The sequence below is a fragment of the Diadema antillarum genome, unplaced genomic scaffold (genome assembly GCF_040938485.1).
Source record: "Diadema antillarum isolate AM-2024a unplaced genomic scaffold, OU_Dant_1.0 seq00001265_RagTag, whole genome shotgun sequence".
Classification (NCBI taxonomy): Eukaryota; Metazoa; Echinodermata; class Echinoidea; order Diadematoida; family Diadematidae; genus Diadema; species Diadema antillarum.
The window spans coordinates 1,163,300-1,179,906 of NW_027272047.1; the positions used below are offsets into that span (position 1 = coordinate 1,163,300).

The 16,607-nt window shown below is 37.3% G+C and overlaps 1 protein-coding gene across 1 annotated transcript in view; it reads right to left on the reverse strand.

The window, feature by feature from the left end:
• Positions 1–2,016: 2,016 nt before the first annotated feature.
• LOC139745437 (uncharacterized) overlaps positions 2,017–16,607 on the reverse strand; it is a 134,502-nt gene continuing 119,911 nt past the window's right edge. The window contains exons 2-3 of the mRNA XM_071655824.1: positions 5,214–5,338; positions 2,017–3,448 (exon numbers count right to left, since the gene is read on the reverse strand). Of these exons, the coding sequence (XP_071511925.1) occupies positions 2,958–3,448; positions 5,214–5,313 (591 nt within the window). The 5' untranslated portion in view covers positions 5,314–5,338 and the 3' untranslated portion in view covers positions 2,017–2,957. The remainder of the gene's footprint in view (positions 3,449–5,213; positions 5,339–16,607) is intronic.

The following is a 16,607-nucleotide window of genomic DNA, read 5'->3' on the forward strand; positions in this document are numbered from 1 at the left end:
CTAGATATATCGCAATCGATATTCTCATTAGCTGGTTTTGTATAAACTTTGTTAGATTTTCCAAAGTTGCTTTGGAATTGCAACATGAACGCATGGTGGAGAGATCCAAAAATTAAATTGATTTTATTGTAATTTCTCTCCTTTGCAAACATTCAGGTCTTTCACATTTTAGTTATATAACCACATAATTCCAGTCTTTGATGTCAACTTGAGATGTTTATTGACAAGTTTGTAGTTAATGTAGACTTTACCGAGAGAGAGAGCACAACAGTTTGAAGATGCCTCCGTTCATTTGATTCTTCATTGATTCAGAAAGTTTGTACGAGAACAATTAACATCGTCATATTTAAAACAAAAATGATGCTGAAAGCCATCGGATCACCTGCACACATGCCAAAATGAATATTTTTTTTTTTAAAGTGAAAATCACTTTTTGGCGTTGGTGTGTCTTTAAACAAAAGAAGGAGAAGAAGAAGAAAGTTTAATCCCTGTATACGGACAACGCCTTCCACTTCTAACCATTTGAGATCTGTTAACCTCCTGTGCGCCACCTTGATTTCCTATATCTAGGTATGTGTGTGAGATTCGTGCACATTTGACTTACTGAAATGGAAAGAGTTCACTTCCCTGAATGACTATGCTATAATTAAACCAGTAAGAGTTGGGTAAGGAGATCAAAGTCCAATGCATGACGTCATTTTGAAATGACGGATTCAGAAACAAAAATATATTATTTCGAAAAATCAGAATTGTATTTCAACATGATGAAATATCTTGAAATATCTGCACCACGCACATTCATGTTAAAGACTAGATTTCTTCAAATGTACATCTTAGTCTAAAAACTGGAGCGAAAACATTGCTACAAAAATACCATCATTCCTTCATCAATCTAATTGTATGTAGACTTCGGAAATAATCATGCAAGTTTTTTTTTTTTTTTTTCGGCCACGACTAAACTATCAAGGTACCTGGGCTACGCTCTTAAAAGCATCTACTTGTTTTTCTCTACACTTGCTCAGGTCTTTTGCAAAATGCAGGTAACTACTCTGTAAATGAAATTCACGTAGCTTCCTAAGCCTTTCGTAATTTTGGAAAATAAAGGTCACCGTTTTGGGCAAGAGTATCTACGTTTGAAAGCCCTTTACCTTCACTTCCTTTTTAATCATTGAAAAGTAATCGTTAACAAAGGAGACCAAGCAAGATCTGCAATATTGTGTTTTGTTTTTTCTCGATTTTAGCGATGGCATACACGTGCAGTTTATTTCTGATAGGCAGATCGCAGCTAGGGGATCAAAGGTTCAAGAGAATTTCAATTGATCACAACATGTTGCTCAGGTTAAAATGTCCAAGCATGCAATGTCTGGTAAGAGTAAACCTCGAAACTGCAGTAGATTGTTTCTGATCAGAATATAATTATGATAATGCATTTCTTTTTTTTTAATTTTTAAAGGACACACTGCATGTTTTCGTTTGTATTTGCTTCTGTCATTTCAAGTTGCCCTAAGCACTCTTTGCGAAGACTGAAGTCATCTTGGTTTGATCAAAACAAGTTACGTATTGTGAAGCTTAAAGGAACTGTATAGTTTTGGTCGACGCGTAACTTCAGGTTTCTAACATTTTGTGGTGAGATAATGAGAAACTTCTTATGAAATGTGAAAGAGGATGTTATTCCAAGAGGAGGTCGACGTTTATTTGATGAAAATTGGATTTGAAATGGCCGAGATATCTAAAAAGAGAGATCCTAATAAAAGGTGGGACCCGCCTTTTGTTACGATTACTTTGTTTTTTCTTTGTTTTTAGATGTCTCAGCCATTCCAAAACCAATTTTCATCAAATAAACTTTGAATTCTTCTTAGAATAAGTGGTTTCATTGGTATCTTACAAAAGGTTACAAGCCCAATCCTCGTCTCCACCAATACTACACCATCCCTCTAAGCCCCTTCTTTGATTACCCTTGCAATTCTTATGTGTGCTATCCGTACTGTTGTTGCTGGAAGGATAGCTCACTGTAAAACACTTAACGACGTTATACAATTGAATTGAACAGCAATTTTGTAACATTACAATTTGCAAACGGGTGTATTTGAGATTCATTACCAAATTTGATAAATTTGAAAACAGTCCCCTTTTTAACATAAACATAGTACAATGCAACCACATTGATGATGATTTACAAAGTCTTGTACTTTCCAAAGAATTCGCTACAGTCTTTAATGAAGTCTTGCTGATTTCATTTTATAGTTTCTTATTTTCATGTATCATTTCACAATCTCTGCATACGAGTACTAACACTTTAAATGTTTGTAAAAGTAATAAAGGTGTTATCAGCAATTACTAGGGCTAGTAAAAACCATCATGAAATCTGATATTTCATTTCAATGCTGCGTTTCTCGTTGAAAGAACCACAACATCTGTTAGGTATTGTGAAAAGTTCATTACGAAATGCTTGCATTGTTTTCTAACAAAATTCTCATCAATTTCGTCGGACATTCCAGCAAACATTATTTGTTGTAGTTCCTAAAATTGTATAACTCATTGAACAACGAATTTTGTCCAATCTTACTTTTGGTTGTATGCCACTCTATATAATTCATAAAAATCAATACAGAAACTAATAAAATAAAAAGAAGGACGGGATAGCGTAAAACAGAGTTTCGAATGTGATTGTGCCGATTCATATTCGTCAGGACAGCGGCTGTTTCTAAGCTAGTAGTAAAAGGAAATTATATTTTGGTAAAATCGGTGCATTTGGCGGGCTGGATTCAGACTGAAGGAAAAGAACGCATGTCTGCAACTTAACAACTAATTGTGAAATTTGTATAGAAATACTACGAAATGAAGTAGTCATTAAGGCATTTGTTTTTTGGAACGTATGCAGAAGAAATTCTAGGCGTAGCTTGATTATTTCTATTTTCCTTTAACGTCCATGGGGGATTTTAAAATAACTCAATACTTTATCGTCTGCCGAATGGTAAGAAGTCATTTCGGGCGGGAAACCGTGTGAGTATTTTGCTCTTCACACGCCCTCTCTTGTTGGAGAACTCGCTAGCTCTGGCCGCCACTTTTGCAGGGGAGAATCTCGAGCGTTTGCCGAACGGTAGGGGGCGGAAATTCGCGTTCGGGTTTTTCCCTTCCAAATTCCGGCAATTTCGATTTCTACAGCGCCCTCTCTTGAAATCTAGCGTTGTCGGCTCCTCACGGAGTTGGTCAGCGAGATACGCGTCGTACTGGCGGCTCGCTGATGGTTGGGCCGACAAAAGTCCATTGCCGCTGATAGCGGCGAGTATCCGGTGTGAAGACGCTCTGCCAGCTGCCTGGGCGTCGGCGTCTTTCATCAGCCGCTGTATTATATCCCTGAAAACGTCTGCGTTGTTGTCGAGTGCGTCAAGCCCGGTGTCCAGGCCGTCAAACTGATCAACGCCGAAGTCGGAGGCGTTCTCCGAATCTGTCGCAAAATGAGACGAAGCATGAGTTTATCTGTATAATTATTCTTTTGATATCGACACTGCCCCCCTCACTTCCGCCAAGGTCGTGAGTCCGAGAAACAAAGAAAAGGAAAGAAAAAAAAGGAAGAAAAAAGAGTCATTTCGACAGTTCATATCCAATACGCTTGTTTGTCATATCGAACTAACTTTCACACAACTCTTTAATATATCATTAATCGTTTCCTTCTGAACTCGGTGTTACCACTTTATAGCATCATCAAACTTGCGTCGTTTGTTGCTGTTGCTGTTATTGTTGGGTTTTTAGGGGGCGGTGAGGCGGTGAAACAAAAACACAATTAATGTTCTAATAGATGATTTTTAAGTGTGTCATTTTAATGGAACTTTCCCCCCTTTGTTAAAGACCAAATTAAATAAAACGAAAAAAAAAGGCAAAATGCCTAGATCCCCCTTCTTCTCTTCCTTCTCTCCCATCTAGGCATGTGGGCCCTCTCCCACGCGGTGCTTTCTATTTTTGCTATCCTCCGTTTCTCAGTGTCTTCCTTTCAATAAATATGCCTTCTTTCATTGTGTTTCTCTGATTTACTTTCAATTCTCCCAAAGTTATCAAGTGCCCCAGAGGAAATGAAGCAATTGCAGAGTCCACTGAGATCTTAAAGATAAGTGAAAGAAATTGTCCTGATTTGGCATGCATCCCTTGTCAGCCGTTTAAGCGGTTTCGAGAAGCAAACATTGATCGGGACAAATAATCCGCGAAACTGGTTTAATGGAAAATGCACAAGAAAGACCATTCGTTCTTTCGTGGCATTATTGGGGGATCTTAAATCTAGGTTAATTTAGAGGAAGGGAACATGTCCTCAGGTCAAGAAATTGAACAAAAAGAAAAGTATATAAACGGGTAAATCACCTCAAAAAAAGCGAAGGAGGTTTGACAGACTTGCTGTTTTTTCTCTCGATGTAATGAGACTTTTGGCATAATGTAGAATAGAATTATTATGTGAAGTCAGAGAAGATAGGTGAAAAGGAAATCAAAAGTGAAACGGGAAAAAAATGTGCAAAGATCATCCAACAATCCCAATCTGTACTTTTTTTTTTCATTTCTTTAAATTCATTTCTATTTCCATCAAAAAATTTACACAGTCATAAAGGCATCCTGATTGTAATACAACACAAAGCATTTCAAATTATTTACATCAGCTCGTGAATTGTTATTAAAGGACAGTTACTTGGCAGTTTCCGTCATGTGAATGAAGATGTTTTATTCCGATGTGTGCCATGAACTTTTAGGTATGGGTTTATATTATTGGACCGACAGATGAATTGATAATAATATCAATTTTGATCAATTGGAGGAGAGGTAGAGTTTCTTTTTTAAAAGATGGATATCTGGGAGGTAGATATTGTACATGACAGCTTGCTGAATCAAAAAAAAAAATTAAGTCTCTTGGAGCACCGAAGTGTTTTTTTTTTTTCTTTCACAAACACTGGCTTTTACCCCGGACGCTTGCTAATAGTGTATACATCAAGGGGAAAGGGGTTAATATCCTGGCAATGATAATTATGAGAGCTAAGTGAAGCCGTTAATGTCTCAGATTGTCTGCGTTTTAGTAGATTGTAAAATTATTAGTATCGTAGAAAAACAGGCAAATTGATTTTATTTGTCTTCGAGATCACGTCAACACAGAAGAAAATCAGACTATCTTTTATTAGCGCTGAATTTTGCTTCCAACCATCATCACCATCACCACTACTGCACCACAGCCTTACCTTCGTATAGTCTCGGCGACCTGATTTCGTCACCGGTTGCCATGGCAGCCAGCAGAGCGACGAATAGCGTGACGGTGGTTACACTCGCCCGGACTTCCATCGCGCTCTTTCTTGCGGGATGGTTTCTGCGTGCGAAGAGAGAATAGAAAGAGCGACACCACGCGGTGAGTCTTGTCTCATTACATTCAGACCTCGGCAACTGGACAACCATCACTCAAATCATTTATTGCTACAGGTCTGACGTTTTAATCATTTCTTGTGCATAAATGGAGCCCAAAAGTGTTGGTAGGATCGTTTTCGTTTTGTTTGCTTGTTTTATTCTTTTGCGAAAGTAGTTGTAACAAGGCAAGATAACTGAAGTCAGAAAAGAACTAATCAATTTGATGTGATCAAAACGAAACGTGCAACAGGCAAACATAATCCTGACGTGACATTTTCCACTAGGAAATAACATCCTGTGTTTTCATGTGTTCGCTTATGTGTTCGTGCGTGTTGATGCATAATGTATACTATTTGTAATCTTCGTCAAACCTGGAACCATTACGGGATTGCAGAAACTGCTAACAATGGAAACGAACGGTGCCGGATCGCCTTTGCTTGCCGATAGAGTGCAATAAGGCACGGTGTAACATATTCGATGTTGAGATAACTGTTGCAGGGGATCTGTAATTTATCCATAGTGTGGTTGCATGACAACTGGTGTATGCCATTAAAGATCGGCGGTTCCCAACGCCAGAAAGTTATGGTCACCTTTTCATACTTAAATTTTCCTTTATCGATGTATGTGTGTATGTGCGTGCGTGTGTGTGTGTGTGTATTGTGTGTGTGTGTGTGTTTGTCTATCTAATGAAGCAGATCTTGATGAGTCTGATCAAGTTGATCAAGAATTTTTTTTTTGTATTGAGATGTATGCAGTTTTTTCCCCATTTTTGTTTACACGGCATGATATGTATAACATATTAAATTATTGCATGTTAGATTAAGTGTAATTCAGCAGCACAACTGAGAAGATTTCAACTGCTTATTTTGTTAATACTTGTTTCGTTTTGAAAATAATGCTGATATTGGATGAAGTTCAAATGAAGAATATTATCTTTAAAAAGCATGTGTAAGTATACACGTTTTGTGTGGTTGCGCGTGTCTGCTCATGATTAATCAAAGCTGAAAACGATGGAACAAAAATTGAAAACGACAGAAAAGAAAAAAAATGATGATTCGAAATAAAAAAAAGAAGAAAAAGGTGAAGAAAATGTTTGGAAAATTAATGAGAAGCTCATGAAGAGGGTTACACGAATGAGGTATTAATGATTTACAAAGTGATACAGGCAGACTTATTAAAAAAAAAAACGCCTTTCAAAGGAAGGAGAAGATAGTTTTTGTAAATAAGTTGCGACACAGCAAAACAACTCCGTTTTGACAAAGTGATTTTCTCCATACGTCCACGTATAGACACCAATATTCTTCCAAAATCATGTGAAATCAGACAACGCGCTTTCTACGATTTGACCACAAAATGTTGATACAGTGCTCAACCTCACCCTCCCGCTTTAGCGGGATCCCCACTTACGTAAATGAATGGAAATTAAGGTTTGTTCCGGTGATGCCCATTTTGCCAAAATTATGGGACTTTTGTGTCTTTTTTATCGCCGTTTGGGGTCTGCGTGTGGTAGCGCGCGTGTGCTTGTTGCTGTGGGTATCAGTGGGTTTAATAACTGTGCATGGTTTAGTGTAATTCCACCATACTGGACTTTCATGTTGCGTGGTTTGCATGGGCCAATACCAGCCCCCGCTTAAGCGGGAGCACCGCTTAAGCGGGGGCACCGCTTAAGCGGGGGCTGGTATTTAACGACAGAAAAATTGTCTCCCGGATCCTCCCTATTAAGCGGTGAGTAGACTGTATTTTGGAACACCAAAAGGAGATGAAGTTGCTTCTTAACGTTACCAGTACGTAGGGTTGAGAAGTCATAATCATTGGGTCGGGTAGCTACCTGACAACCCTAGACGGTTTTTACTGACCTGTTTACCAGCTGTCACAGCTGTCACATGCCAGCATGGAGAACCAGTCTGCTAAGTTTTAGTAATTCAGCAAACGCCATCACCTTTATTCACGGCACGGAGATATCCAAAAAGGTCATTTCTTTTCTTTTTCTTCTTTTTTAAATCCCGCAATTACTCTGCGATAGATTGAATATACCATTTGGGACGATCAAAAAGTACAGGAACAGAAGTATCATTTTGTCTGCAAGAAGTATGTAGATTGTGTCGTTGAGAAGCGGAGTGCAGCGCTCACTTGATTCGTGCGATGAAACTCAATGTGATAGATATAAAACCGCCTGTAGAGCATGCTTTTTTTATGTTTCCCCAAGCCGACATGCATTATCAGGACCGGTGCTCGAAGGACCAATCACTGTCTTGGACCCTTTCTTTCGGCATCTTGACGTCAGCTCTGCTAACATCGGCAAATCCGTGATGTCATAGTACGTCCTATTCAGGTTCGAGGTAATAGAGCTTAAGTATAGTGGAGCTGAAATATGGATACGTCCAGGACAAAATATCATTTTTAATGGACAAGTTCACCTTCATAGACATGTGGGTTGAGTGAATGCAGCAATATTAGTAGAACACATCAGTGAGAGTTTGAGCAAAATCGGACAATCCGTTAAAAAGTTATGAATTTTTGAAGTTTCTGCTCAGTCACGGCTGGATGAAAAGACTACTATAGCTTGTGATGTCTCATGAGTACAACGATATAAAAAAAAATAAAGAAAATTCAACATATTTCCATTTTTCTCCCATTACAAAAGAACACCCGACTTCTCTCTTTCAGAAGGCAGGGGAAATAATAGTACCCTTCACATACGTCAGTAGCAAGTCGAAGAACTATGCACTTTATTCAAAAAGTAAAGTTTTGTGAAATTCTCTTTTTATTTTCCTTATAGTTGTACGAATGTGACATCATACACTGTAGTAGTCTTCTCTTCCAGCAGTGACTGCGCGGATACTTAACATATTCGTAACTTTCGAATGGATTGTCCAATTTTCCACAAACCTTCACTGATGTGTTCTGCTAATATTGCTGCATTCTCTCAATCCTTATGTTTATGAAGGTGGATTTGTCCTTTAAGATTTTGTCAAATTAGATGTGTTACCGCATTCAAATACATGTGTTTCATTTTGTTTGAACATAAAGCAGTGTTTTTGTGGGCATGTTGTGTGAAGTGTCTGTGTGTGTGTTTGCGTGTGTGTGTATGTGTGTGGGTGTGTGTGGGTGGGTGTGCGTGTCTGTGTGATGTGCGCACTTGCTGGGTTTCCTTTAACAGTCATTTCTTGTTGTCACGAACGATGATTGAGTTGCCTGTCTCTAGAGCCATTTTAATCGTGCAAAACAGCGGCTGTACCCAGTAGTAATTTCTGACTGATTGACATGGGGCACATGATTTCTCTACATCAAAACGACAAAATGTTGTTTAAGCGCAAATTCTAATCTAGACAAAATTCAGTCTTGATCTGCAAAAATAACTAAGAAATTCGACCCCAATTTCAATTTTAAAATTCTACTTTAGATAGGATATCTGTAAAACCCCGTTAACTTCATTTCTCAACAAGGGGAAGAGGAGCCTAGAATAGACAATGGAATATCAAAATATATCATAATTATCATATTTGCATGTGTTACTTATCGAAAAGCAGACACAAATAACAATGACAATTTTATATCTGATGAGCCGTGTTCCGAGAAAATACTCAAAAAGAAACGAGTTTAAATTATTGTCCTAATTCTGGGATTTTTCTTTTGTTTCATACCCACAGCATCGCACAGCTCTATTAACTTTTTTTCTTTCTCTCGAGTTTCATGTCCCTATTTGCACACCAATAATCCGTTCAACACAGCGGCCCCTGCGCGTTTCTCTACTACAAATCCACTGCTACAACTGCAATTCTCCAATCTATTTATAACATAGAAATTCTTACAAGTTGTTCCTTTGATTCCATCTCATGCCGCCAATTTCCTGCTGGCACTATGTTCAAGTATAAGAATGGAAAGAGGCGAAGTTACACAATTGTAGGATGATAAAGCTACTCTTGAATTCAAGTCTAAAATAATATATCTGTTCTCCTCTTGTTCTTAAACTATAGGATAGAAACAGAAAAAATGGCATAACAAAATCCACATGATCTTAACTCAGCACGTTTTTATGTGGGGAAAAAAATGGAGCAAGAAAAGGGAACAGCAATCAGTGAAATAATGAAAGCTATCATAACATTGACGCTTGGCAAATTGACCTGGGGTACCCAGGCGATGAACAGTCAGTTTGTGTTTATTGCTTTGAAAGTGACCTTCAAATCAGTCAAGAAATGTCCCTTCCCTCCCCATCTCTCTCTCTCTCACACACACACACACACACACACACACATACACACACACACACACACACACACACACACACACACACATACACACATACACATTTTGTTGTCGCTTTGTTTAGTTTCCTTTGCCCCTTTTCGTAAAATTGCCTTTGTCCTCCCTATAGCTGTCACCGTCATCCATTTTCCCTTTCTTCGCAGTTTTCAACTTGAGCAATTGAATTCTTTCTGTGCACACAAACACACACACACACACACACACACACACACACACACACACACACACACACGGAACACAAATATTCATACTGTCTCTGTGAAATCAAAATGCAAATTAGATTCCAGTAAACGCATTTTTTTTTTAATTTAAGTTGCTTTGAAAAAGCCTCTTGATGCAACAGGGGAGATGTTATTTACGATAGAGCATTAGTAGTCCCCTCGCCTTCTGCAAACCAAGAACCTATATACTCTAAAGCAAATCCGCTTCCATCGACCATAAATATATTTGTTTATGCTTAAAGTAACAATGTAAGAGCAGGGTAGACCCAAGTCAGGATCGAGGTCTTCTTTACTTTAAAGTCCTCTTTGTTTCCGTGCGTTATAGTGCACTTTTCATCCAGAAAAAAAGAAAAAGAAATAGGCGACAGAAATTCCTGTGCCGTTTCATAATCGTAAATTCAAATCTTAACCTATTATATATTGTCTATCTTACCTTATTCAAACGGCATTCTTAGTCCCAAATGTGGCATTTTGCCTTCCCCATTTTCTTCTTGCAGCATTTCATGTGTCACTTAATACTGAGGTTTGCTTTTTCATGTATCCATTTTGACACAGTTGATAAAGAGCAGAAGACTCGCCTTTCATTGCAATAAAGTTACCCCTTTTTTCTCTCTTTCTTTATCATGTCACAATCTATACTTTTCTCTTTTTGCTTTGATACTGTTTTCATTTTATACTTTGCTTATTTGTTATGCTAAATGGAAACTGCTTTGTGTCTTCCTATGTATAAACAGGCTGCCTGAAAAGAATAATGTTTATAATAGTGAAAGTTACAGTGATAATGATAATCGCAACGATAGTAATGACGATAATAATACAATACAATATTTGTGAACACCTGCTGTCAATTTCCGTCATTTCACGAGTCTATCACAGTGGAATAGATCTTTTGACGCTATAATGATATGATAATTGTCATTAAGACTGTCCATACAAAAATTCGATCCCTTCCATTTGTTTTCATTATTCCAGTGGTGTGAAAACACAACGTGTTCTATAATTAACCTTCTATTCCTTCAGACATACCTTCTTCTTCTTCTTTTCAAGGAAACAGATTTAATCATGTTTAATAAACACGACAGCAAAGGCCTTCCAAAGCTCTTTGATATTTCAGTGCATATATGAAAAACAAGCATGTATTCATTAAAAAAAAAAACAAATCTGCTAATCCATTCAACGGTATAATACATTTATACCTAAAAGATAAACTAAAATGGGCTTCGAATGACTACAACCAAATGTTATTTGCCTTTTTTTCCCCTCAAGATTGTGGCATTCTGTTGACGGGTTTTAGTTCGCGTTCCTCATCTGAAATGAATACCGTATTTGATACAAATCTATTGAATGATTTTAATCATGGAATTCCGAGTCACGCAAGCGTGCCCAGTGACGTAGGCAGCCTTGCGGCGTTTTGAATAGCTATCAATATGATAATAGATTCTTATCACATGCGAGGAAGGGAAAAATATCCGATGAGAAAATGGGATTCCTCCTTAATCAACTGTTGACCTGTAAAGAAAAAAAAAGTGAGTCTTGTTCGAGATTCGTTGATGTTTTTATTTTACACGTCTCCAACAAAGTTTCTTTGATTATCATTTGGCTTATTTTGTTTCTTTGACAGACACTCTATAATATATAGTGTCTGTGGATACAACAGATGATACGATAAGCCCACTGCATGAATATTTGGTAGTCGTTGCCTCTATACACCACCTTTCTGACCTGCATTCGCTCCAAAACGAAGTGCATTTACTCCATCTATCTCTCAGAAGAAAAGGGAGGTATAGGAGTTAGAATGGTAAGCAAAATGGCTTAAACGAGGTAGTAAAAATACCTCCAGCCGTTTTTTTTTTCTCACATAATACATGAATGTCGACAAGCACCAATCGTCATACTGCATGACTCAGAAGAAAGCATACAGAATGAGATAATAATGAACAAGAAAATATAAACATGTCCTTCATCTATACCATGAACAGCCGTAACAGTGTTAGGAGAATAACATAAGAGAAGCCCCACTATCTTGATATACTGTCTCGCAGCTTCTACACTTTGGTAACCTTGGTTTTGGCGCCAAACAAAACAGTTCGTTTGTGCGCTGATGAGCCACCAGGGCGCGTCTCATAAATAGACAGTTTTTCCTCCCATTTTTTTTTTAATCAGACAACGCAACTGCCGCACTCATTAGCATCTACACGGGTCGTACACAACATTACTCGCGGGAGCCCTGCTTTTGATAAACCGCAACGTTGTGGCTTTGCGCGGGAAGTTGCCAAAAGTTCGTACGGCAAAAGCTGCAGCGATCCGACATTCATTTAATCTGAAGATGGCAAAGGAAGATTTCAAGTACATTCCTTGACATTTAGGAGAGTGACGGACACTCCGTACGAAGCTAGTGATATCAATTTGAAGACTCCTTCTTTTTTTTTTCATATACACCCCGAGGATAAATGCACAGCCTTTACACAAATAGTTAACATTCAATTTTCTTTCCATCACACCTGTACATGTCTATGTTGTAATAATGTCAAAGGTCATGATTCAAAATTTCATTCATTTGTTACTGTATAGTTTCGCGCAAGTACAATTGTGATATGTCGAAGACGAGAACGTCACTACTATTATATATTATTTTATGTTATTATGTATATATATATATACATATATACATATATTGACCTACTGTTGTGAATCTATACTTTCTTAGGACTCCGAGCAAAAACTAATTATTCCTGTTATTCATTTATGATATATATATATATATATATATATATATATATATATGTATATATATATGATATGTAAATATATATATATATATATATATATATATATATATATATATATATATTTATTTAGGGGCCTATATACATGACCCTGCATCACAAAACCAACAAAAAGTTGCCAGACATGGATTTATAGTTAAGGGCAGATTTGAAACGAGCAGACTCCAAGCTCAATTGAAATGGACCCCCCCCCCCCCCAACCTATATAATATTATACATTCACCGTTGAATTTCAACACATAATTCAGTAGATGTGATTGTTGGGGAGGCGTCATTGATTTTCTTTAAAACATTTCACCTCGTTTCTCAAAACTGCGTTGTCAATATAAGTTATTCAATATAAATTATCAATAATAGGTAACATGAGTAATAAATCCAAGTAATGGGGTGGGTGGTACGGTAACACAACATTAAATTTAACATATAATTAAAATTGTGTCGGACTAAATACCAAGGTGGACATGATTGTTTTGGCGAAAAAAAAAAGAACTCTCAATATTCATCTTATTTTAGACTTCTCAATGACGACAATTGTGATATGAAGAGTTTGTTCGCAAAAACCAATAAGTCCATTTTTGAAGATTTTGAAGCACGGTCTCTGTCATAAAGTACAAAATAATACCTTTTAAATGATATACTGGTCACTACATATAAGGGTACATTTTGGAAGTTATGGTCAAAAGAAGCAAAAATGTTCTTATTATTCTCTTTATTTTTTTTACCTTTAATCGCAAATATCTCCAGTTGGCAAATCTGGTCTTATTGGTGTATGCGAACAAACTCTTCATATCGAATTACGTTAAAATCTAAGTATTTAAATGATGAAATTCTAATCAATTTTTCAAAACTTTTCTTCTCCCTTTCATTAAACGAAAACAGACAATGTCTACTGTTCGGCCAACAATTTAAAGGGGACGGCTAGTAACTGATCAGTGGGAATCAGTGGGAATGCTAGGGGGTGATTGTTCCAATCCTTGTGGGGTTCATTTAAGAGTACTTCATATATCTATCGTTGTGTGAAAAGTATTTGAAGAGTTTGTTCGCAAAAACCGATAAGTCCGTTTTTGAAGATTTTGAAGTACGGTCTCTGTTATAAAGTGCAAAATAATACCTTTTAAATGATATATTGGTCACTACATATAAAGGTACATTTTTGAAGTTATGGTCAAAAGAAGCAAAAATTTTCTTATTATTCTCTTTATTTTTCTTGATCTTTAATCGCAAATATTTCCATTTGGCAAATATGGACTTATCGGTTTTTGCAAACAAACTCTTCATTTGCTACACAATGGTCTCATATTCAAGTAATGTGCAGTTTAATGTTAATGATCGCCCCGTCACCGTACAGGCATGCTAACCTGGAAACATTAAACTGCACATTACTTGAATATGAGACCATTCTGAAGCAAATAGTTTTCACACAACAATAAATATATAATGTACTCTTAAATGAATCCCACAAAGATTGGCACAATCATCCCCCAGCATTCCAACTGATTCCCACTGCTCAGTTACTAGCCATCTCCTTCAAGTATTATGATCATTAGGCCAAAACTATGTATCCAAGATTTCTGAAACCGGCAAATATCTGACCAGAATCACTGACGAAAAACTATTCAATTTTGCTTTCAACTTACTTTTGCGGTTTGGTAGACTGGGGATGTTTAAAAAAAAATGCAAGCATAATCTAATATGCGTAAGTACTAATATCGCTATGATCCTTTTTGGGGAAAAAAGCACGGACTCTCGAAATCATCATTTCTGTTCTATTCAAGTGAGAGTTTCAAACATTCATTTTTATTCAATAACCTTGGAAGGCCAAAGGAAAAAATCAACTCACTCAAACATGTGGAATAAAGACATTATTTAAGTTTTTTTCAAAAGCTGTTCAATAAGTCACCTCATACGTCACATCAAGAATATTTTCCGATGATCAATATTGAGGCGTGCAGTGTACCCTTTTAGATTCTGTATAAATATCCCACAGTGTTGTTGTTTATATAGCTGGAGCCAACGCTCGCCCATGAACAAGATGATGCAAATGTTTATGTACCTTTTTGTTTGTTTGTTTACTCATTTGCTTTTGCTTTTAAGGCGCGCTCTGTCTATTTGTATTATACCTTATATGCTGCCCCTGAGTCAAAGCCATTGCATTCACTGCAGTCCATGGCATTTGCTCTTGCGACAATTGCTCCCATGAAGTATCTGGACGCTAAGCCAAGCATATATTCTGCCCACAAACATAATCCTAATCCCTGAACCTTGACAAGATGATCCCTGAAGCAGCTCTTTCAGAGCTAAACAGGGACTTTAATCCTAAACCTCACATCAAACGAAACCTAACACTCAAGTCTAAGTCCTTCGAGAAGATAAGAGCAAATGTCGTGTCATCATTCAATGCATATCCAACCACGCTCTATTTCTCATTCACAAGACTACTGCTCCAGTAAGAACATTATCTAGAATCAAAGATCAACGAAATTTGTAATATAAAGTGGAAAAGACTCGGGTCTTATTATGAGGTGCTCTGTGTTTTGGGTGTTTTTTTTTTTTTTTTTTTTGAGGTTTGTTTTTGGGGGGTTTGTTTTTTCTTATGTTTTTAATTTTGTTTTTGGTTTCCGAAATAACTTGATCTTCCGAGTGCGCGTGGGTACAGATTCGCAGAGGCAATAATGACTTGCACCTTTCGAAGGCAAACGGTCTTGAGTCGTTTGTAAAGAAGTCAATATTATTACTTCTCGTTGTCACAGCAATTTGAAGCAGCTATTTCAAATTCATTTTCTGAATGAGCAAAGACGGATTACCGACAGGGATTGAGTATTAAGGCAGTGAGCAGTCACTATGTGTCAGTCCAGGTCAAGTTACATCGCCCGTGCATATAAGAGACTGGAATTAACATAAGAAGCTTAGACTGATATCCATATTGAAATTTCTCCAACACTCTTCTCCACTTTTCAACTTCCGGCATTTACAGAGTCAAGGGGACAAATATTTATTTCGTTACGCAATAGACGCTGCGAATGGAGAAGCAGACCTATTTAGAGAAGGCAAACAACGCTCTGTTTGATTTGTTTTTTGGTGTATATTCCGCATTATTCTGAAAGGAGTAACTTTAGATTCATGGCAGTTGAGGCAAAAAGTCAGTTCATTTCATAATGTAACCCCTTGTCAATAGAGTCAGTGTTAACACTCTCGGTTTCCGTAGGTGATGACTTAATAATAAATAGCAAGCTTTAGAACTGCGACGCGAACGCTAAGACGACGTACTCTCCCGGGTTGGACAATGGGAAACAGTTGTCTCGCCCATGTGCAGAACACTATTTTTTGGCCTATTTAGCGTCGTCTTAGCGTTCGCGTCGCAGATCTAAAACTCGCTAATATTATGGCTGGGAGACGGAAGCATGATCAAGGCACGTTCAAAGTTGGTGAATGCAGTCCTATGTGTTTCGATAAAACATGAAATGTTACGCATCTCTACAACAGATAAAATGAAGCAATGGATTTGATTTAAAGTGATCGTTTTGAAGGTACACGTACAGATGGCTCCTGTTCATGTCCACCTCGCAAAGGGTAATTTTCGGGGATCCTTTTTCATCTATACAATCAATAGATATATAGAATCACCGTCAGTTATTGATTCGTCTTCAGTGCTAAGTAAATTATAAGTACACCAAACCCTGGTTAAAGCTTTAGCCCTAGGTTTGACTTTATCACTCGATTGTTTTGTTTCATTATCACTGGACTAAAATGAAATACATACAGGGCAATAAATAGATTGTGATCCTGTGGTTTAATCATGTATCTTTGCACGATAATTAGACTACTATCAATGCAATCGAATTGATCCAATCCATGTGAGTTCGAAAATACCTAAGATCAATTTGTGAAGATTGCAACTGTTAGAGACACTGTTTAACATCTTGGAGGCTCAATTTCAGAAATTACAATAGAACTCTGGCGA